The sequence below is a fragment of the Anguilla anguilla genome, chromosome 7, assembly GCF_013347855.1.
Source record: "Anguilla anguilla isolate fAngAng1 chromosome 7, fAngAng1.pri, whole genome shotgun sequence".
Taxonomy (NCBI): domain Eukaryota; kingdom Metazoa; phylum Chordata; class Actinopteri; order Anguilliformes; family Anguillidae; genus Anguilla; species Anguilla anguilla.
Genome location: NC_049207.1, coordinates 32,537,773 through 32,560,889, shown reverse-complemented (window position 1 = coordinate 32,560,889; position 23,117 = coordinate 32,537,773). Strand labels below are relative to the sequence as shown.

At 40.6% G+C, this 23,117-nt stretch overlaps 1 protein-coding gene across 4 annotated transcripts in view; it reads right to left on the bottom strand.

The window, feature by feature from the left end:
• The window catches only part of rnf4 (ring finger protein 4), a 60,066-nt gene that overhangs the window by 21,951 nt on the left and 14,998 nt on the right, over nt 1-23,117 (bottom strand). For 3 of the 4 annotated variants that reach the window (XM_035427009.1, XM_035427013.1, XM_035427012.1), the window contains 4 exons: nt 19,642-19,768; nt 5,612-5,688; nt 5,487-5,499; nt 5,109-5,232 (listed from right to left, as the gene is read on the bottom strand). In XM_035427009.1, the coding sequence (XP_035282900.1) occupies nt 5,109-5,232; nt 5,487-5,499; nt 5,612-5,688; nt 19,642-19,768 (341 nt within the window). The remainder of the gene's footprint in view (nt 1-5,108; nt 5,233-5,486; nt 5,500-5,611; nt 5,689-19,641; nt 19,769-23,117) is intronic. The other variant, XM_035427011.1, reaches the window with a different exon arrangement.

Genomic DNA, 23,117 nt, shown 5'->3' with positions numbered 1-23,117 from the left:
TGCGCGTGATCTCCGATCCCTACTTAAAAGTAGTCATGCGTCTCTAATGGATATCATAACATGGGCTCGGGATTACTTCAGTAAACCTTTGTCAGTCAACACCATTTGCCGCTACATCTACAGATGCAAGTTAAGGTTTTACTATGGTAAATGGACTGCATTTATATAGCGCTTTTATCCAAAGCGCTTTACAATTGATGCCTCTCATTCGCCAGAGCAGTTAGGGGTTAGGTGTCTTGCTCAAGGACACTTCGACACGCCCAGGGTGGGGTTTGAACCGGCAACCCTCCGACTGCCAGACAATCGGTCTTACCTCCTGAGCTATGTCGCCCTATGCAAATGCAAAGCAGAAGCCATACATCAACGCTATCCAGAAGTGCCGCTGACTTCTCTGGGCTCGGTCTCATCTGAGATGGACAGTAGCACAGTGGAAGCATGTTTTATGGTCCGGCGAGTCAACATTTCAAATAGTTTTTGGACAGAACAGCCGTTGTGTTCTCCGGGCCAAAGAGGAAAAGGACCATCCAAGCTGCGTTCGGTCCAAAAGCCTGGTATGGGGGGTGTGTCAGTGCCCGTGGCATGGGTAACGTGCACATCTGTGCGGGCACCATTAATGCAGAAAGATATGTACACATTTTGGAGCAATATATGCTGCCATCCAGACTTGTAATCCCGTAATCTCCAGGGATGTCCCTGCATTTTTCAGCAGGACAATGCCAAACCACATTCTGCCCAGATTACAAGTGCATGGCTGCATAAGCAGAGTGCGGGTGCTAGATTGGCCTGCTTGCAGTCCTGACCTGTCTCCGATTGAGAATGTGTGGTGCATTATGAAGCGAAAAAAATTCCAATGAAGGCCCCGTACAATTGTGAGGCTGAAGACCGGCATAGTGGAAAAATGGGGGAAAATCCCGCTTGCTAAACTTAACCAACTGGTGTCTTCAGTGCCCAAACTCTTAAGTGTTATTAGAAGAAATGGTGATGTTACACAGTGGTAAACACTCGACTGTCTCAACTTTTTTGGAGCGTGTTGCAGGCATACATTTCATAATAAACGTAAATCTTCAAAAAACAATGAAGTTTATTAGGTAAAACATGAAATACAGGGCTCCAGACTAACTTTTTACATTGGTTGCACTGATACGCCTAACTTTTTCCATTTAGGTGCACCAGCACATAATTTAGGTGCACCCAAAATTTTTCACCGCGCCTTTTGGCGCCGCAATAATACATTTTAAGCGTTACCTTTTTTGTCAGTTCCCATAGACATTGGTAATGTCTTAACACATTATGTAACTGCTTGTAAACAGGAATAAAGGTGCAGATAAATGTTTTTTTTCTTTATTTAAATCACAGCATAAATAAGAAATCGCAATAACCTCAATTGTTTAAAAAATAAACTTAAAAAGTGCTGATGTTTAAAGTGCTTGACAAACTCAAATAAATAAATCAAACTCAAATAACTCAAACAAAAGTGTGCACTGCTCCCGGAGGTTGAACTGAATATGATGGTACTACACTGTCATAAGAGTGAAGTTATTGAATAATTTTCCCAATAAAAATTCCCCAAAATTATGTAAAAGCACATTTTTACAAACTAAGTGTTGTAGTATAACCAACAGGAGACCATTGATGTGTGAAGTGATTTTGGGGACGCTACAATGTATAAGAGTGAAGTTACTGAATATCTTTGTAGTAGCCTACTTCTTGTCGGTGTTGCAGTTTCTAGACCCTGCGCACTCGTCTCACAGCCGGCTGCACATAGAGACCAATGTTATTCGCCTAAAATTAGGTTGTAGCTCGTTTTCTACTTTACTACGGTACTAAAGAGGTGTCGTTTGTGTTTTAACAATGTTTCGCTTATGAGTTATTGATCCGGGAAGTTTGAATCTGTGAATATATTTCCAACTTTACCCAACTTCCTTCCTCCGACATGGCCTTGGTTTACGGTTGCCTCAAGCCAGTCTCAAGTCGAAATGACACAATTATGTTGTGATCTAGTAGAAATCATTATTTGTTTTCTCGAGAAAACAAAATAATTTGTGATTTCGAGAAAATTGGATAAAAAAAATAAATATGCATACAAGGCCGCTCTCGGCTTCCGTACTAATACACACAAGCTTTTTTTCCCCCCACCCGCATTCAGTGAAAAAGAATATCAGGGTGAGAGCCAATCAGAGGCATAGTAGGTAGCGTGTCTTCGCAGAATGCGGATGGGGGAAAAAAAATAACGCTACACACATACACACACACAGACAGACCTGCTAAATGTCAGGCGCACCGGTGCGACCAATGAAAATGTTTAGTTGCACTTGACAGATTGTTGGTCGCATGTGCGACCAAAATGGTCGTACTCTGGAGCCTTGGAATACCTTGTCTTTATAATGTTTTTGTGTGAATACAAGTCAAAGTAAATTTACAAACTACTGCTTTCTGTTTTTATTTGCATTTCATTTATCATCCCAACATTTTTGAAATCGGGGTTGTAAGAATAAAGATAGTTAATTTGTTAAGAGTTTTACTAGAGAAGAGGTTACCAATAGTCTAGCATATACCCAAGAGTACTCAAAGAGTTAGGTGTCATCATTTTTAACCCCTTAGAACACATGCCAAATCTGGCAAATCCTTGCCCATTTAGGGGGTACCCTATTTAAAGCTTTATAACTCCACAGAGACTTGAAAAATGGCTTAAATCAAGCAAGACATTTGTACCATTTACAATACTAACGTCATCACTGTTACATGCATCACAAAAACTACTAAACTACCAATGGACGCTTACATTACAGTGTGAAATATCCTCATTATTAAATACCACTAAACTATTTAAAGGCACTCAATTTCAAAAATAACATATATAACCAAAATATTTTGAGCAGTAATACTCACACAGTGATGATGAAATGTTATGTTTGTTCAGTAGATAGAGACAGAGACAGTAAATCAATGTTGTAGTTCCCTCCTCTTCTGTTTTACTCCAGAAAACGATGTCAGCTAGGTCTATCAGCAAACATATGACTTCACCATGCACAGAAGTCCTCAATAATATTTTTTCCAGGAAATTACAAAAATCATTGATGACATTTCATCAGATGCAGTTTTTTCTTTTACTGCTACCAAAGAGTGAATATATAATAACTGAACCAAATCTCTTGGTTCAGTTATTAATTCACATGGCTTCTCCTATCATTGTTATGCAGATGACATGCAACTCTTCTTTTCTTTCCCCCCCTCGGCCTCACAGGTCGATGATAAGATATTTTCCTGCCTGGGTGGCTGACATCTCCACCTGGATGGCCAGCCACCACCTGAAGCTCAACCTCAACAAAACTGAGCTGCTCTTCTTCCCATACAAGACCTCCTTACTACGCGAGCTCTAAATCATGGTTGATGGCACCACAGTGACTGCCTCTCACTCTGCTAAGAGCTTGGGGGTGGTCCTAGATGACTAACTGGACCTCAAGGAGCACATCAAGGTCCTGCAGATAAAATTGGACAAGGTGTTCTGCGCATGTTCCGTAATTTACATAGCAACTACTGTGGCCAAGCGGAATCGAAAACGTTTCAGAAAATATATAACTTTAAAAGATTTAATTCAATCTTCTACTGGGACTTTTGCCGTTTATTGAGGGTGTGACAGAAAATTTCAGTGCTGCTGACTATAATCGAATGTTTTTTCACATTTACCGTTCGATTGAGCAAGTAGGCTACCATTCAAAGTACATTTGTATGGGTTAGTGCTGTCCCATTGTGCTAGCTACTTCACATTAACTTCGTACGGGGATCAATAAAGGCTAACAGCACAGTACCACTTAATTATTGTCAGTGCTATCACCACTGTAATGAACTTTAAAAAAAAGGTGACAAACAACCTTTTCTGTGAGAAATGCGTTGTCGAGCTCACGTGCATACACTGCTGGCGACATTCTAAAGCTCCGTTTTGCCCTCCCTAGTATCATGGCGAAAAAAACACATTTCTGGATGGACGAGGAGACCAACTTCATGCTATCGCAACTAAAGGAGTTAAATATCCTAAAATACATGGATGGAAGTAAAACGCGGAATGACGAACTATTCAAAAAAGTTGTGACAAAATTGGAGGAAGCAGGATTTATAAGAGTCCGTAGTCAGACACACCTCCGTCAATAATTAGATTCTTTTCAAGTCATGTATATTTGGACAACGACAATAATCCAATTAAATCTCATCTTTGGCCAAATTGAGCTATTAACATAGCGATTTCCACTGGGCATGTAAACGCACTGAGTGTTAGATACTATCTAGTCTGTAGGTAATCAGAGCACTAATTTAGTCAGGATAATTGCAAGCATTACTGGGCTGAATGGCCTGTTCTCGTCATTATGTTATGTTACGTAAACCATCCAGCAGCCCCTAATTTATCATTTTTATCTGCCAAACCCACAAACAAATATATAAACTTATATATAGACTTAATAGCTCTCTAGACTCATAAATCCTCAAGTAATAGCCAGATAATTTGGAAAAGTGCTTACAACACAAGAAAGCCCTGATGTTCGTGGGAGACCAGCACCTTTTTCCCATTTCTCTGTTATGTGGGCAGAACTAGGCTACTAGTATTCAAACAGCTGGTAGCATTGCACAAGTACAATTATTGTGAAGCATCACTGAACCATTTTTGAAAGCAACTTTACAAAACAAACAAGCCCAAAGTCATACATATAAACAAACTTGCTAATTGTAGCGATACCCTGCCAGTATGGTAGCTGTAAAACAGGAACATCAAACATTATGACAGTACACAGCATTAGCCTTCCCCTGTGCACCATCCACTGTTCATACCCAGACATGAAATACATCTTTTCCAAACAAAACATGGATGATACCTCAAACCAAGGGGCGTCTACTCTACTGACACACCAACTGGCTCAAGCTTTGAAAATTCTGCATGCGGGCTCTGGTGGGGCTCGGGCTGAAAAGAATGTGTGATCACATAGGGTCAGGATGAAAGTTTTGGGGCCGTTTCAAGCTCTGTTTAGTTGTCTGTTAAATCCATTTTGTTTAACACAGACATTATCATGCAAGTGATTCATTATTGTTTTTTAGTCCCAGACAAAGGACAGGCCAACCTCTCTGCGCTGTTAGCCTCCAGTGAAGACAGGAAAGATGTACTGCTGCTGACATTCACCTCTTCCTCCTCATCACTGCTTAGAATGTAGCTCTCACAGCTTTCCCCATGCCTGACCTGAGGACCTGAGGCAGACAGTTTGGAACAGACAAATACACAAGCAGTTCACTTGTGGGGCGGTTAAATCACCCCCGGCTTTTCTGAACATTGCAGTTATCTCCTGTATATTGACATTTGTATAAAGCAGAATCATATGGCATGGATATGGCCAAGCTTCATGTAGAATAGTGGATTTGTGTCTCTCCCCCTGCCCCACCCCCCAATGGGATTTGTAGATTTGTAGTGGCTTTTGCAATACAGGAGAGGACCAATAGCTTACCTTCATCAACAAGCTAGACAGAGTATGGGAAACAGAAAGATGTGGTTAGGCAAGCTTATAGAGAATGTGTCCATGTACGCAACATTTAAAGAATATACGCAAAGGGAGAAAGGGCTTGAACTCACCACCACAGAGTCATTGTTAGTGAGGTCGACCACAGCAGCCTCTGAAGCCTCACACGTCAGGTCCACCACATCCTCACCTAGTCACAGAGAACAGGGACCAACAGATTACACACAAGAGACATCCAGTAAGAGTGGTAAACAAATGACTCACAGCTGGTCATAGTGGTAAAACTTATAACTGCTCATGCAAAAAACTATGTTGCATGCAAAGAAAATTAGGCTATATGATTAGTCATGTATAGTTTCTAAAACCTCAGTCAATATACACCAAAATAAAAAAAGGAATAAATGGGTGAGTCTAGCAACCTATTCTTTAAAAAATAGGTTGAGGTCCATCTTGGCAATTGAACAGGCCAGACTGATAATCATAAATTAAAGGGGCAGTTCACCTCAAAAAAAAAATAATGCTATTGTCCGGAAAGTGAGGATGAATTAAAAATAGTTTTGTTTTCCGAATCCAGCAGTTCCAACTGTCAATGCCCTTGTTAAAATGTTCAGTGTCCAACAGTGCCAACAGTGTCCATACTGTGTGCAGGGGCTCGGTCTCCTGTAACTGGAAGGCGGACGACCCAGAGGTGGAAAATTGTGGTGGGAATCTCTTAATTGCAGAGGGGGTGAAGAGACATATTCCCTATCAGAATCCTCTTTGGCTCCTATAGCCGGGGTCTAGTCAGGTGGGATTGCAGACAGTAGTCATTTAGGCCAGCTCCAATGGCACTTGCCTCTGTAGGTGTCATTCAGAGGATGGCAGGAGAGGACTGTGGTAGTTTGACATTTAGGCCTTCTCACCCACAGGAACAGGTGAACAGAGAATAATTAACGTGGTAAGTACAATCAGTCCATTTAGGGGAACTTTCTCAACTGAGTTTACAATGGACAGGATTGCCAGTCCAATTAAACCCATGCACAGGGCAGATATGTCCATTGGTAGGCACAAACAACCTTGGAGGGCACCTATACTGTGGGAAAGGGATTTCTTGCCACACATGGTTCCATGTTTTAAGGTGGTGATAAGGATGTGGGGGGAAGCTGCCAGTTTTATTTCCAAGGACATTACTTTAGTTACTGGCAGTACTTTGGCAGTAGAGAACAGTTCTGCAAACCTGAAAGATGACAGGAGACATCCTTCCATCATGCTTCTTCCATAAGTGGATCCTCATTAACTATGCCTGTCTCCATTCCCATTATTTCTAGCATGGGCCTTTTCCAGTAATTGCATGTGCATCCTTTCTGAGCAGATGGGGTGACGATCCTTCGTAGACATCCTTGTTCATCACTGTCCCACCACTTCACATATCGGGAAGAGGCTTTCATACCGTTCCTGGACGACGTCTGTGTGTGAACCTTAGAGGTGTGATAACCCGAGGCTGCAGAGACCAGGGTGTGGGAGGCTGGTGTCCCAACTGGGTTCTAATCCTCTTGCTTTGGAGAGCACAACAAAACTCTGTCAGAGACAGTGATAGGGTTATAAAACAGTCGGGGGTTGGCTTCCTGGTCTGTTTCCAATGGGGTCCCTTTGAAGCTCTAACAGAGGCATGTGTCTTCCATTGGAACCCTCACTGTCAGTACGGGCCCTACTGTGTGGCTTTACAGACATGGTGGGAGGATGGGTGTTGTCAGCGGTAGTGCCCACGGGGGATGGTGTAACATTCTCTGTGGGAGCTGATGCACAGCTGCTGGAGGTTCCCTGGATTCAAAAAGGGGAGAAGGGGAGCCCAGAGTGGGTGGTGCAGAATTCTCTGCAAGGACTAATGTGACGAACTCTACAGAGCACACCACTTCTGCTTACGCAGTTGCCAGAGCTTCCTTGGATCCATCAAGGAGAGAAGGAGAATTCACAGTGGGTGGTGCAGCATTCTCTGCAAGGACTAATGTGACAAACTCTACAGAGCATACCACTTCTGCCTGCGCAGCTGTGAGAAGTTCCCTGGATCCATAAAGAGGAGAAGAACAGTCCACAGTGGGTGAGGTAGCATCCTCTGCGAGGGGTGGTGTGATGAAGCTCACAAAGCTGTCCCGGGGGGGGGGGGGGGGGGGGGGGGGGAGTTCCTGAATTGTGGTAAGACCAGAGTTATCCACTGGGACTTCATGCACTATTTGTACTGCTTTGGCAGTAGCTTGAAACTTAGTGATGTTTTGCTCAAACCAGTCTTCACATCTGGTTTACCTCAACCTGTGCCTGCTTTGCCTGACAAAGATAAAGTAAATATTGTCTTTTTTCAAAATATGATTTCATTCCTAGTTTCACCGAACGCTCAGTTCCACCATCATCTGGGGATAGATAATCAGATAATCCAAATGCTCAGTCTGCAGGTCGTAGAATGCCTCCTCATCCAGCTTTTCCATAGCATTAAGCCTCCTGGCAAGTTTTGGCCACAGTGTTGTCAAGTGATGAAATTCATGATGATGATCATGTCCAGCCATTGTTGATCCAGCCACAACTGGCCCAAGCATGCTGGCAGGTCAAAAGGGGAGAGGGACAGAGGCAAGGAGAAGAACGGCGACACAGAGGCAAGGAGAAGAACAGAGACATCACGATAATCCAATTAATCTAAAGCCCATTGATAGAGAAAACTCTGAAACAGTCTTAGGATTTACCACAGTTTACTCAATAGCACAAATTACTGTGCCATAGAACAACCTCTCTCGGTAGAACCTCCAATATATCAGGGAAGTAAGGATTAACTAAAAATGTTGTTTTCTGAATCCAGAGGTTCCAACCATTAATGCCCTTGTTAAAACGTTCAGCACTTTGAATTCTCAATACAAGTGGTACTGCATACTAGAACCTTCATGCAACCAACATATTAAAAATATTTTACGTGATTTCATTTAATGGTTATTATTGAAAATGACAATTATTAATTAAATTGGAGAATTTGTTGATAGGTCAATCAATAGTCAAACCTGGTGGAATCGACTAACAAATCAAAACAAACTCTATATCAGGTCTTATGATAGATCCAGTAAGAGAGGTGGGGGTGTAGCTCTCTATGCAAAATAAATCTTAATATGCATGTAATTCCAGAAATTGACCAAGTCACACTGAGCGAGGATATCTGGATTAAGCTCATTAGGAGAATATGAAAAGGACCTTAATATCGGCGTGCGTTACTGGCCGCCAGCTTCACACAGTAATGTGACTTCAATGCTCAATGGAAACATAAAACAGGCTTGTCAGGAAGGTGAGACTATTATTACGGGTGACTTCAATTAACCTGCAATTAACTGGGAATTGATGACAGGACAAGGAAAAAGTGTGGTATAATTTTTACATGTTATAAATAACATTTTTTGGGCTACTATGTCAGTCAACCTACAAGAGGAAAATAAATTCTGGATCCTGACAGAATTTGCAGCGTAGAGATAACTGAGCCACTTGGGACAAGTGATCATTCTGCAGTTAGTTTTGATATATTTTGGCAAATTAACAGGGCCTCCTTTAAGGCCAGAATTTAACAATAAAAAATAGGATTTAATAAAAGAAGTCAATTTTCCAACATATATAAAAACTAACTGTTATAGTTTTATAGTTACAACAGCACTGAGAGTAAGAAGGCTGAATATTGTAATAAACTAAGGTTAAAAAAGAACTGCAGAAAGTAAAATCATAAATCCAGTGGGTCGAAAGTTTACATACACCAAGTTGACAGTCTCTATAAACAGTCTGGAAGATTCCAGAAATTGATGTAATGACTTTTGAGAAGCTTCTGATTGGCCAAATGTCTTAATTAGGAGTTAAGTGGCAGATAATTGGCACCTGTGGCTATATATAAGGGCCTACCTTTAGAGCCACTGCCTTTTCGCCCTTGGTACCATGGGAAAATCCAAGCAATTCAGCAAAGACTTCAGAAAAAAAATTGTGAACCTCCACAAGTCTGGTTCCTCCTTAGAAACAATTTCCAAACAACTGAAGTTACCACGAGCATCTGTAAAAATCTTGGGAACACACAGACACTGCATCGTTCAGGAAGGAGGCACTAATTAACTCCCAGGGCTGAACAAACTTTGGTTTGAAAGATTCAACTGAACCCCAAGACAACAAAAAAAGAACTGGTGAAGGAGTTGGAGGCAGCAGGTGCCAAAGTATCTACATCCACCATTAAGAGAATCCTACATCTAGGGGTTAAATTGGGATTTGGGAGGTGGGTGGACCCTGAAATCTGGTGGGAGATGGGTGAAAAAAGAAAAAACAAACCAATGAATGTCTCAGCTCAAAATAGTTGTATCTTTAATGTATTGTGCACATAATTGTAATTAAGGAAAACAATATTTTAAAAAGAATGTATACTACTGATGCAAGCTTTTACATAATATTTCAATTTTATTGAGTGTCATTAATGCTGAGAATTCTTTTTACCCACAAAAATAATCGGTCATCCTCTTGTCCTCACTTTCTTCGTCCTTTATCCATCTTTCTTAAACTGGTGAGGCGCAAAACTTTCCTTTAAACTAATCATTGATCTCAAACTGTTTTCATTCATTTTCAGTGATTAACAAGCATGCAAACATCTGACTAATCAATTGGAAAGGGACACAGCTTCTTCGCATTATGTTAGGGAGATTAAATGATAAATGCGATTTAGAAAAATCCGTTTTAATCACTAAGCAGTGATGGAATCTTCCCAATTTTCCTTGAGTATCAATACAATTAATCCACAATATAGGCTACTCAATACTGTCATATATAACCAGCTCTCCCCAAATAGGCAGTTTTAGCGAGTAGCCTAGGCCTTATAGCCTTACATTTATTTTAATTTGCAGTATGAAATTGTGCACATTTTTAATCAACATTTGCGACTACATGCACTTCTTTCTCCACACTCGTATTCATGGCAAATATAATGCGTATATTGTAAACAAAATTGAAGTGCAGGTTTTGTTTTTGCTGGTTATTCTGAAAGTTAACACAGTAGATAACAGACAGGTGTATCTTCTTTGTTAAGTGTAGACTACTTGGTGATTAAAACGGATTGTTCTCTGGTCAGATGAAACAAAAATTGAACTGTTTGGCCATAATGATCAGCGCAATGTATGCAGGAAAAAGGGTGAGACTTTTAACCCGAAGAACACCATCCCAACTGTGAAGCATGGGGGTGGCAGCATCATGTTGTGGGGGTGTATTGCTGGAAAAGGAACTAGTGCACTTCAGGAAATAGATGGCATCATGAGGAAGGAGGATTATCTAGAAATACTGAAGCAACACCTCAAGACATCAGCTAGAAAGTTAAAACTTGGTTGCAGGACAATGATCCTAAGCAAACCTCCAAAGTTGTAACAAAATGGCTTAAAGACAACAAAGCCATTTTTGAGTGGCCATCACAAAGCCCTGACCTGAATCCCATAGAAAATTTAGGGACTGAACTGAAAAGGCGCATCCTAGCAAGGAGGCCCACAAAGCTGACTGTTACACCAGTTCTGTCTGGAGCAATGGGAAAACATTCCGGCAAAGTATTGTGAGAAGCTTGTGGAAGGCTCCCCCAAGCGTTTGATTCAAGTTAAGCAATTAAAAGGCAATGCCCCCAAATACTAAGAGTGCATGCAAACTTCTGACCCACTGAAAATATGATATAGTACGTAAAAGCTGAAATAAATCTGCCTCTTAGCTATTACTTTGAAATGACTTCTTATGGAAATAAAGTAGATACTCTGGAGTTGTGAAAAATTGAGTTGTCTTTAGCCTAGGTGTATTGTAAATGTTTGGCCTCAACTGTAGTTACTTTGATTTTTACTACAGATGAGGTTACTGGAACGCATATTCAGTACTCAGAATGTCTTTCGGGATATTGATAAACTAAAGACAAATAAAGCAGCAGGTCCTGATGGCACATACCCAAGGGTGCTCATGGAGTTAGGTGAGATCATCTTTAAACCACAGGCAGGTATTTTTAGACAGTCTTAAAAAACTGGAGAAATCCCAGAGGACAGGAAGCAGGGTAATATAATACCAATATATAAGAAAGGGGACCATACTCATCCAGGAAACTAGAGGCCTGTCAAAGCAAAGCCTAGTAAAGCATGTAAAATACTGGGATATATCATTACAAACAAGTTAGAATTGTTTCTTCAAAATAACAACATCCAAAGAGATAGCCAGCATGTTTTTTGCAAGGGAAGGTCATGCCTAACAAACCTTTCTTTGAAGAAGCTTTTTTGAAGTTTTTTGACTATAACAAGGCTTGATATTATATACTTAAGATTTCCAAAAAGCATCTGATAAGGTACCACAAGAGAAACTTATTAGTAAAATGAAGACAGCAGAAATTACAGAATGCATTTCCAAGTAGGTTCGAAACAGGCTACAAGTAGAACACAAAGAATAGTAGGAGGGATGTTATCCGAGTACGGTACCATGGTAAGTGGAATCCCACAAGGATCAGTGCTGGGACCACTGTTCTTCCTCATTTATATCAATGACCATCAGTGGGTTTACATGATGTTTGAATACTGTTTCATCCGACTAAAACCAGACTTTTAAAAATCATGTAAACATTGTAGTCCGACTGAAATCGACCACTAGGGGCTTTGCGCTAAGAGGTTAATATAAATCGATTTCAACTGTGCATGTAAACGCACTGCATGACAGGGACATCGAAAGTACACTTAGTTAAATTTGCAGATGATACAAAACTGGGAGGCCCAGCTAATAGTTTGGAATCTACGAAAGTAATCCAAGAAAATAAAAACAAAATCAAGAAGTGGGTGGAATCCTGGCAAATGAAAGTCAATATAGGTAAATGGAGGAAAACTAAATTAGAGATTTACCTCAGCATTTTTAAGGAGCAGATTAGTATTTATAACAAGGCTATTCGCTCGGAAAGAAAAACTTTTCAAAGATCATCACGGATAATAGCAAGAATTCTAGAGTACTGTTTTTAACTATCGATCGATTATTAAATCCCGCGCCAAACTCTGAGATTCTTAGCCTGACCTCTGGCTCAAAATGTGAGGAATTTGCACAATTTTTTAATGATAACATAACAAGAATTAGAGCTGGTATAGTTAGAAATACTAGTATCCCACTTGATTTGCCCTGTAACAAGCCGGCAACCATGAGGAATTTTAACAGTATCTCTGATGCAGATCTTGACAGAATTATAGCACCGAGTAAATCCTGCTGCCTCGACCCCGTCCCTACAAAATTTTTTGAAAAGGTTGTTAATAGTGTTTCCACACCAGTCCTAAAAATAATTAACATCTCTAGAGACTGGAATTTTACCCAACGCATTCAAAACCGCTGTTGTGAAACCACTACTGAAGAAACCAAATTTAGACTACAATGTCGTAAGTAATTACAGGCCGATATCCAATTTACCCTACATGAGCAAGATACTTGAGAAAGTAGTCTTTAATCAATTAAACAACTTTTTAAATCAGAATAATACTTTGGAGAAATAACAATCTGGTTTTAGATTTAACCACAGCACAGAGACTGCACTAACCAAAATAGTTAGCGTTCTTAGACTTCTTGCAGCAAACAAGGTCTCAGTTCTCATTCTTTTAGATCTGAGTGCAGCTTTTGACACCATCGACCATAGCATCCTGGTAGATTGTCTCGAAAAGTGGGTTGGCCTCTCTGAACGAGTCGTAAACTGGTTCCGAACATACCTTACAGAGAGGGAATTCTATATTAGTTTAGGAGGCTATGAGTCAGAGATATGACGTCTCCTTCGGGGTCGCACAAGGAAGCTGTCTTGGCCCCCTCCTTTTTTCAATGTACATGCTGCCCCTAGGTAATATTATCAGAGAACACAATGTTAGCTTTCATAGTTATGCTGACGATACGCAATTGTACATTTCCGTGGAACCGAACGATCTGAGTGCCTTATACTCCCTGACTGCCTGTCTATCTGCAATTAACCAATGGATGAACAATAACTTTCTGAAACTAAATGAGGATAAGACAGAGATTCTCTTGGTTGGCCCCAAGAACAAGAGGTATAATCTCAAAAAGGCTAGGGAATCTTGCCAATCAGATTAAATTGGAAGTAACAAGCCTCGGTGTAGTTCTGGACGTGGACTTAAATTTTAAATCCCACATAAATAAGGTGACCAAGACAGCGTTCTTCCACCTGAGAAATATAGATGGTTTTTAACCCAGCAGGATGCCGAGAGGCTAATTCATGCTTTTATATCAAGCAGACTTGATTACTGTAATGCTCCCTTTACTGGCCTTCCTAACAAGACAATTGAGAAGCTGCAGCTGATTCAGAACTATGCAGCTAGGCTATTGACGAAAACAAGGAAGAGAAAGAATATAACCCCTGTCTTGGCTGCACTGCACTGGCTCCCTGTGTCTTTTAGATTTGATTAAAAAATTTTGTCACTTGTTTTTAAGGCTCTTAATGGCTTAGCACCCCCATACATTTTAGAGTCCCTGGTGTCCTATGTCCCCTCACGAGCCCTTAGGTCCTCTGAGGCAGGTCTTCTAAATGTACCAAAGGTTCCCCAAAAGAAAATTGGGGAAGCTGCCTTCATCCACTACACGCCAAAATTGTGGAACCTCCTGCCAAAAGGTATTAGAGAGGTGGACTCAGTAGACATTTTTAAATGACAGCTGAAAACTTTTTTTAACCTGGCATACAATTAAAGATCCCCTTTTCCACTCCTTTTATTTATTTATTTATTTATTTAATTCATTTATTTATTTAATTTATTTTTTATTTTTTTTTACTCATTGTGATATGGTTCATTGTGATTTGGTTTTATTCTGATTTGTGGTATGACTGTTGCTCTGTCAAAGCACTTTGAGCTACATACTCTGTATGAAAGGTGCTATATAAATAAAGTTGTTATTATTATGTAAAGTTCCACAGGTCGAAAATAAAAAGGTATGACTATTTAACCCTTTTACGACTATTTCAAGCACATGCCAAATCCACCCAATCCTTATCCATTTAGGTTTAAAATGTCAAGCCTGGCGCCCGCCCCCTTGTTTTCACCTTTTGTGTGTGGGGTCTCTGTTGGTCAGCAAGGGGGGTTGCGGAGCCAGGCATCATAGCTCAGGAGGTAAAAAGTGGTTGTCTGGCAGTCAGAGGATTGCCGGTTCGATCCCCGCCCTGGGCATGTCGAAGTGTCCCTGAGCAAGACACCTAACCCCTAACTGCTCTGGTGAATGAGAGGCATCAATTGTAAAGCGATTTGGATAAAAGCGCTATGTAAATGCAGTCCATTTACCATTTAGGCGTGGCCTCCTTGACCGCCTTAATTGCCTCCAGCTGAGACCGTGTTTAAAAAGGCTGAAGACCCAACCAGTCTCTCTCTGCTTCCAGCCAGCGCGAACGGCTTCTCATAAGTTTGTATTTCTTTGGTTGGTCCACACAACACTCATGCACCCAGCACCACTCACATACACACTGATTACTGACACTGACAAGTTAGGTCTTTAGGTTGTAGTATTTGTTTTGTTCGTTTTTCTCAAATAAATATCTGTTATTCCTTCAGCTTGTGTCCATGTCTTTTCATCTGTCGGGCCTTGAGCCGGATCGTCACATGAATGGGGGCTCATCCGGGATTTTGTTTCTGTGATGGAAACAAGCCTAGTGATAGTTAAGGTAGATTGATATTTTTGTAGCAGTTTTGTGTGCGCATCTCTGGTTGCAGTTAGATAGAGGCTGCGTAAGTGGCGTGCTTCTTAGGCACTTTGTAGGCACCTTTTTGTCATGTGGTCGCATTTCGGCCAAATCAGTGGCGGTGCGGTAAGATAACTTCCTTGAGATGGTTATGGTTATATGGATACATTAGCTAATGTTGTTTGGTAAGCTAATTGTGAGTTTACAAATAATGTAAGGCAGTTATATTTTGTATTGTTTTGAGAGTGTCAAAGTACCTGTCGGATGTTTTGATGTCAATCACCCGTGGGAATTAGGCTTGTGAGTTTGGCCGGAGTTAACGTTAGCTACACTGTTACAGCCATAGTTTTGAGTGCTAGCTGTTAATTTGTATCCGTGTTAATAGCTGTTAGGCTCACATTAAAAAAACACTGTTAGCGCTAGTTACTCCGTGGTCTGCCTGCCTCTTCATTGTTTTGTCCATGCTGGTATTGGAAACTTTGTTGACTTTCGGTGTGACGTCTTATACACTCCGGGCTGTTGTTCTGTGCTCTCTGCTCTATGCTTCCGAGACGCCGCTCATAAGCAGGTTGAGTAAAAACCAAATAAGAGTTTTGCCCTGGTTAGGCTGTAGGGTTAGTCCGCCATTTAAAGGCTATTTGGCGGACTAACTTTGTTATTTTAGTTTGTTGTTTTCGTGTGACCACAGATGAAGACGTTTGTGCTTGGGTTCACCGTCCGCTCTGTGGCATACAGTCTATTAGATTGTGTGTCGCATTGACGGGCATTGTGATTAAAATCCTCCTGTAAAGTCACACGTGCAGGCGAAGTTTAGATAGTTCAGGGGCAGCTCGTTTTTGGCTTGTTCGCCTTGCATAGTGTTTTACTCCCCCTTCTATTAGTTGCGTGCGTTGCATTTGAGAGTTTATTTTCAGTTTCACCATAAAAGTACACTTTTGTTTAAATATATTAGTGTTGTCAGTATTCTCTATCATGGCGCGAGACATAGATAGAGTTGAAAGTGCGAAGGTAAAAAGCTTTATAGGAGAGCCTTCAAATACTGTGTTCCTCCCATTTAACAAAGCTGAATTAAAACAGCTTGTGGTATTTTGGGGTGGTACTGTAACGTCTGCGCAAAAAAAAGGGGATTTGCAAGATTTGGCAATTCAACTAGCATCAGAACAGGGTGTTACATTTACATTAAAACCTGCACCAGCTCTAGTGTCTGAGTCTGAATCAGAACCTGAACTGTCATTCCAAGAACAGGTGACATTGAAAAAAATCAAGTATGAATTTGTGAATTTGAAAGGGAAAGGTTGAAACAGGAGTTCCTTGTCGAAAAAATGAAACAAGAAATTGAATTGGAGAAATTGAAACTTGAACAAGACAGGATACAAGCTAATTTGGCTTTAGAGCGTGACAGATTAAAAGAACAAAGCACTTTAAGACATCCTTTAGGTGGGAGTTCTGGCCCTCATGTTGACATTGCACGTAATTTGTGCCTGATCCCAAAGTTTTCTGAAAAGTACCCAGATACCTTTTTTGTGCTGTTTGAGCGACTTGCTAAAGCTTGTAATTGGCCTGAGAATTAGTAAATTATGTTGCAGTCAGTCTTGGTCGGTAAAGCGCAGGAGGCGTATTCTGCCCTTACTCCTGAACAAACACGGTCATATAACACAGTTAAGGATGCAATTCTTAAAAGTTACGAAATGGTACCTGAGGCATATCGCTTGAAATTTAGGACATGGAGGCGTGGTGAAGATAAAACCCATGTTGAATTTTCACGAGAGATGTTGCTCCATTTTACACGCTGGTGTAATGTGATGGGGACCGATACATATGAAAAGCTGCATCATTTGATAGCATTAGAGCATTTTAAGAATTCTGTATCAGATGCCGTTGCTACGTATGTGACCGAGCAAAAAGCCCGCACAGCATCTGAGGCTGCCGTGTTAGCCGATGAGTTTGTTCTCATTCGAAAAGGTGGTTTTGCGAATCATTGCCCCCGCAATGATTCCCACCGTGGTTAAAGTCAGCGAAAGCCTCACTTTGCAATGCACCAGTACTCTCTGCTCCTCGCTTTGATCGTCCATTTCTGTTGCAGGTGGACGCTAGCGGGGTGGGCACTGGTGGAAACAGGCTTTACATTTGCTTATTATTAGCTGGTTAGCTTGCTAAATGCACATAGTTACAGTTAAGTAGCCCCATGCCTATGTGACAGCAATGAACAGAGTTTCTGTATGTTAATTTCTGACACACAGGTAAGCAGTTAGAGTACCATGTCAGCACCATATACAGTATGTAGCCTAAGCGTACAGTAGTGTCAACTGCAGCTGTGAATGTTAGATAGCTAGAGATTTTAGTTCAAAGTCAGTCACTGGTGCATTTAGCTAATAGTTTTCTGGGCTGGCCCACCCATTTATCTTGGTTGAACCACCACACCCAATAGTGAATCTTTTTGATAAATCAATTTATTCACTGTTCGAAATACCTCTTAAACCACATTAGAAACAACCCTGGTTCTGGGCTGTCCCACCACTTACTTGTCCTTTTGTCTTTTAAACAGGTCTTTGTGTTTTTATTGTGTTGTTTTTAGGGGTTTGCTATTTCTGAGTGTACAGCACTTTGGTCAGCTGTTGTTGTTTTTAAAGTGCTTTATAAATTAATTTGGATTGGACTTACTTGCAGGCCCAATTATGTGAAGATTTGCAATGCTGCTGGGTGAATTTCCCCTGTTCCTCTGCCAAGGGCTGGTTGAAAGGGTCAAAAAGCTCCTAGTGCAAGAGACAACAGACCTCAACGGTTCCAAAATTTACATTCGAAAAGCAGCTAGGCCTATTTCTCTTTCCAAATATAATGACACGGTAACTCATGAACATTCACAAACCTTGTTGGGCACAGTGTCATTGAAAACTACTTTCTACTGAAGCATACCAACTTTGTGCAGTCTCAACCAAACTGACACTGCGCCCCACAGCATGGCAAGGTGCATATTTTTCACAAACTAACTTTGAAATGACAATTTGAATTTTTTTAAAATGTATTTTTTTATTTTTTATTTTTTTACAAATGATCCCCCTTTTCTAAACCTGTTATATTATATTTACATCAGTTACATTTCTTCCTGATTCTTGTTCAATGTATATAAGACTAAGCTGTACATTCTCATTAGTTACTAGTAGTGTGCGCTTTTTGGTAGACCAAAAGAGATTTATTTTAATGTAGATTAGTGTGCATAGCTAGGATGGATGCAATAATGAAATGCATCACTTGGTGAATACAACCAATTTCATCACCCCCTCTCTCACAACTGCTCACTCCCTGTCAGCACAGTAAACAGTTTTCCTTTGGGGGTATGATAAGGGAAACACCTCTGTAAACTACCGGACAAAAGAAAGCACCTATGGGCACAAAAATGCCCAACAAATGATCGCAATCTTCTCAAAAATAATTAGTGACCTAAATCTCAAATATTTATAAAATATCATTTCCCAACAGCAAGTTTCTTTGTTGAATATTTCAGGAAAATCTCAAAAGTTATTGGACGTTATGGGATGTTCACATGGAATGTACCAAAAAGTACTGCAATTCTTGGTATATTTGTAAGGTCATGCAAAATTAATAATTACTCCACTCTGAACACCATTGCACCCATACAAGGGCAGTTACATTACCATAATTTTCAGCTACCTACACCTTGCCAAAAAAATAAAACACATTATAAATCTGCCTTTGTAATCCAGAAAATATATTCACTTAAACGGCAAAATACTAACTAAGTTAGCAAACAAGCTAAATGAGTTTCCATACTACAGCGTTAGTAGTTTAGCTACCAAGCTAATGAGTTTGCTTGATAGAAAGCGAGTGGCTTAGCTAGCAGGTTGCATATGTGTTTGCTAACCTACATGCCAGTGTATATGCATGCACATGTTTTAGCTAGAAAGTTCATTTGAGAATTAGTTACCAAGTTAGCAAGTTTGCTAGCTAGTTAATGAACTCACCAGTTACCTAACTCAAAAATTAGAAATGTAGGAACTGTCACAAACAATAGCTGGCAAACTAATATTTATTGAATAAAATAGATGGAATAAAAGAAAGGTTGTTCAAAGGTACAATGTTACATGTTTCTCCATGGAAAATAGACTTCTTTCATGAGTCATCTTGGGTACCTCCATACTATTATTCAATAGACTCCTGGCATCTAGGTCCATAAGCAGGCGATAAAAATTAGAGTGAAGTTCATTTTTGAGGTCACACCACCATTTGCACTGCACCATGGTATATTAGGCAGAGGTGTAGTTGGATGCACCTCCATTTAAATTTAATGTGCTGGAGCATGTATAATGTTAACACAGGGTCCGGATATTACAGAAGTGCTAGAGTTCTGTGGTGTTCCATTTTACATATTCTTGCAATTTTAGATTTTTATAAATATACAAATATTCTCCAGAAGGAACCGTAATACTAGTCTTGACTTACTGTTCATCCTGCGGTTGTCCTGAATGGTACTGTCAACCCTCCGGGACGGCGTGTTTGTGGCTCGGCTTCTCTTGCTGGTAGTGCGTCTCGTGGTGGATGAGTTTGTGGTGCGGCGTTTCCGTTGGGTCTGTCATTGACAAGGAACCCACTATGTCATCTGACTGCAGTTCATCACTCTGTACTGCACCGCATAGGGGTGTTAATAACCATTTAAACAGCATAACATTTAAACAATAACTAACATTGTGTCTGTGGACAGGCAGTGACACATGTTCGGACATATCTTGTGGCTGGAACAAGAAAATGTTTACTCAGTTCATTTATTTTTGGCCTACATTTTTCTCTCTCAGGCAGAACAGATGATAGCCAACCTAGCCTCACTTGTCAGGCAGATCACTATTCTCCTTACTAACTTCTCAATCAACTTTTCTCTGAGCAGGATGTGCTTCACTAGTAAACTAATGGTTAGTCACTACTACTGACAAATCAAATTTTATAAGCAGGATTCCAATTTCAAGCAACAATTCAAAGGCAAAACATGCTCTGGTGGTGCTCTGGTAAAAGATGTACACACTAACCAAAGCTGTCGGGCTGATAACTACCCAGCTGGTTTAACAGCATATTTAATTAAAAAAGCCAGTATTGTGTAGGTAGGTACTGTGTAAAATAAAGAATATCAGTGCAGCTGACTGGATCATTAAGGCCCCGTTTGAGTACATGAATGGCTAGCGAGGACCCCCTGTATCCCATCGGCCAGAGCTTTAGACTAATGATGTCCCGACGTCCCGTTTGGGACAAACACAAATCATCCCTGGGATGCCTTCGGGAAGAATAGGGAAAAAATTCCCCCCCATTATCATTTGTCACATAACACCGATTGAGCCAATTGAGCACCCACCCCACTCATAGGGGCTGACACTGATTTGACACTAACAGACGCGAGCACTGAGCATGCGAGAGGCTCAAAAATAAAATGTCAACAAAATTAATTCCCAGAGCACCAGCTAACCTTCCTTGTAGCACGGCCGGTGGTAGCTATGGGCAGGGGTGGGCTGAGCCCACCCCTGCCCATAGCTACCACCGGCCGTGCTACAAGGAAGGTTAGCTGGTGCTCTGGGAATTAATTGCTGCCAACCCAATCAGAAGTTCGAAACGGTACTGGTATTTTCTGTGCTATTTTTCCATTGGCTGAACAAAAAAATTTTCTTAACTTTTGATTGGGTGGGCAAGACGCCCGTTTGGGCTCAGCCCACCCAAACGGGCGTCTTGCCCACCCAATCAAAAGTTAAGAAAATTTTTTTTGTTCAGCCAATGGAAAAATAGCACAGAAAATACCAGTACCGTTTCGAACTTCTGATTGGGTTGGCAGCAACAGTTGAAACAGTTAGTTTTCTCTGATGCAGTGTACTGCCGGTTGATTTAATTAGCGGTATTAAAGAGCATATTGCAGGTTGTTTTGACGCTAGTTTTGACACCGAAGAGGTTGTAAATGTTTATGCAAACGTATATGACGGACCGCAGACTTACCATTATGAGCCTGCTAGGCTTCCAAGAGACCAGGCACAGACCAGGGTTACAAGGAATAGGCTAACGGTCAGTGGAGAGAAATTGAGTTGTGGTGTGAGGAGAACCAGTGGAGAACTGGGCAGGTGTCTTGGTGAGTGACCAGCATTAGCTTATAGATATATCCACATTATATAATACCACTAACCTATTTAAAGACACTCAATTTCAAAAGTAACGTATATAACCGAAATATTTTGAGCAGTAATACTTACATAGCAATGATGAAATCTTATGTTTTCGTTAGATAGAGACAGAGACAGCAAATCATTGATACAGTTCTATCCGCTTCTGTCTTCCTCCAGAAAACAATACTAGCTAAGTCTATCAGCAAACAAATGGCTTAGCTATGCCCAGAAGTCCTCAACAATAATAGTATTTTCCAATAAATTACGAAAAATCATTGACAATGTTTCGTTAGGTGCACCGTCTTTTACTGCTACCACAGAGTCTGCGTAAGTGAATGCGGTGATAAAAAATTTGGTTACGCTGACCTATAAAACGCTATTCCAAAAGCAAAAATAGACATGTTATACATCGTTAGAAAGCTTATACTCTCATCTACTGAATTAATGAATTGTCAATCAAGCCAGACCATACTAAAAAGGTCGACAACGCCGTAATCAACACGTGTAGTATTACGCACAGCTATTTTGGAAGATACCCAGGCGTCACAAATGCACGTATATTTCACAAATGGATTGTCCAAGACAATATATGACCATTCAGCCTCAAAAGGGACATCTCTATGCGTAAAACCAATGGTAAGGTTGTATATTTATTCAATATTTAGTCCCAGATATTGATTGTAGAATGACATGGTATCATTTTTGAAAACTTTGTCTCGTTTATTTCGTTATTCAGTGTGATCAAAGTTTTCACTGCTGTATTGGCATATCTTAGGGCTATTGTCAGGTTTATCTAGCTATGACGGAATACGATTTTTGAGTGGCGAAATAATATTTTTATGAATGCCAAAATGGACAATATTGTCCATTATGTCATGGGTGGGGGGTGTAGTTGCAGATGAGACTGCAGGGAGGGGGTGAGTGTTAAATGAACGACCAGAGCGACAATGGTGGCGCTGTGAAACTCTGTATTCAGCATAGTTGCCGTGTATCGTCTACTAATGAAACTAAAACAATGCGTTTCTGTTTTTAAACTCATACAGTGGTTGCAGTAGCACTGCATGTCCGAGTTTAGTAATCTCGGCACGCCGGCGTACCGACCACTAGGGGCTTTGCGCTAAGAGGTTAAATTATGGTACATTATCCGTGTCCGTTCCGCTAGAGTAGGCTATCAGATTACATAAAGATTAGAATTAATTTGAACGTATTCCATCTTAATTGGAATTCGTTCAAATGTCATTTTGGGAAAAAGTGACAGCCCTATTAGCAGTCTCTTCCTCATCGCCATCACCTCCAGTATTTGGCCGTCTGAAAAAACTGTCTAAGGTTTTTTGGCTTTTACATTTCCTCCTTGACATTATTCCTAAATGTCACAAAGGAAACAGCCTATCTGTGTTACTGACTGTTTGGCTAGCTAGCTAAGTTAGCTAAATGACCACGTTGTCGTGCACATCAATGTCATCAAGCTACCGCTATTAATAAACAAGTGAAGTCATTATTTCGATGGCGATTAATAAGTCATCTAATGTTACAATGTATCGAACAATACATTCATGCTACTAGTTTAATGTTACCTACACACTGCTTAAGTTAATATAAAAAGAATGTACTTACCAACGAGTTGAAGTGATAACAGTTAGTTAGCCTACTAAATAAGAAATGGTGGCTTGCTAGGTAACGTTAGCTTGTGATAGTTGGAAGCGCCAAGTGTTGAACGTCACTCTATGCACAATGAGGGTAAAGAACACTGATCTCAGACCTGCTGTTTTCCTATAATGCGTTCAC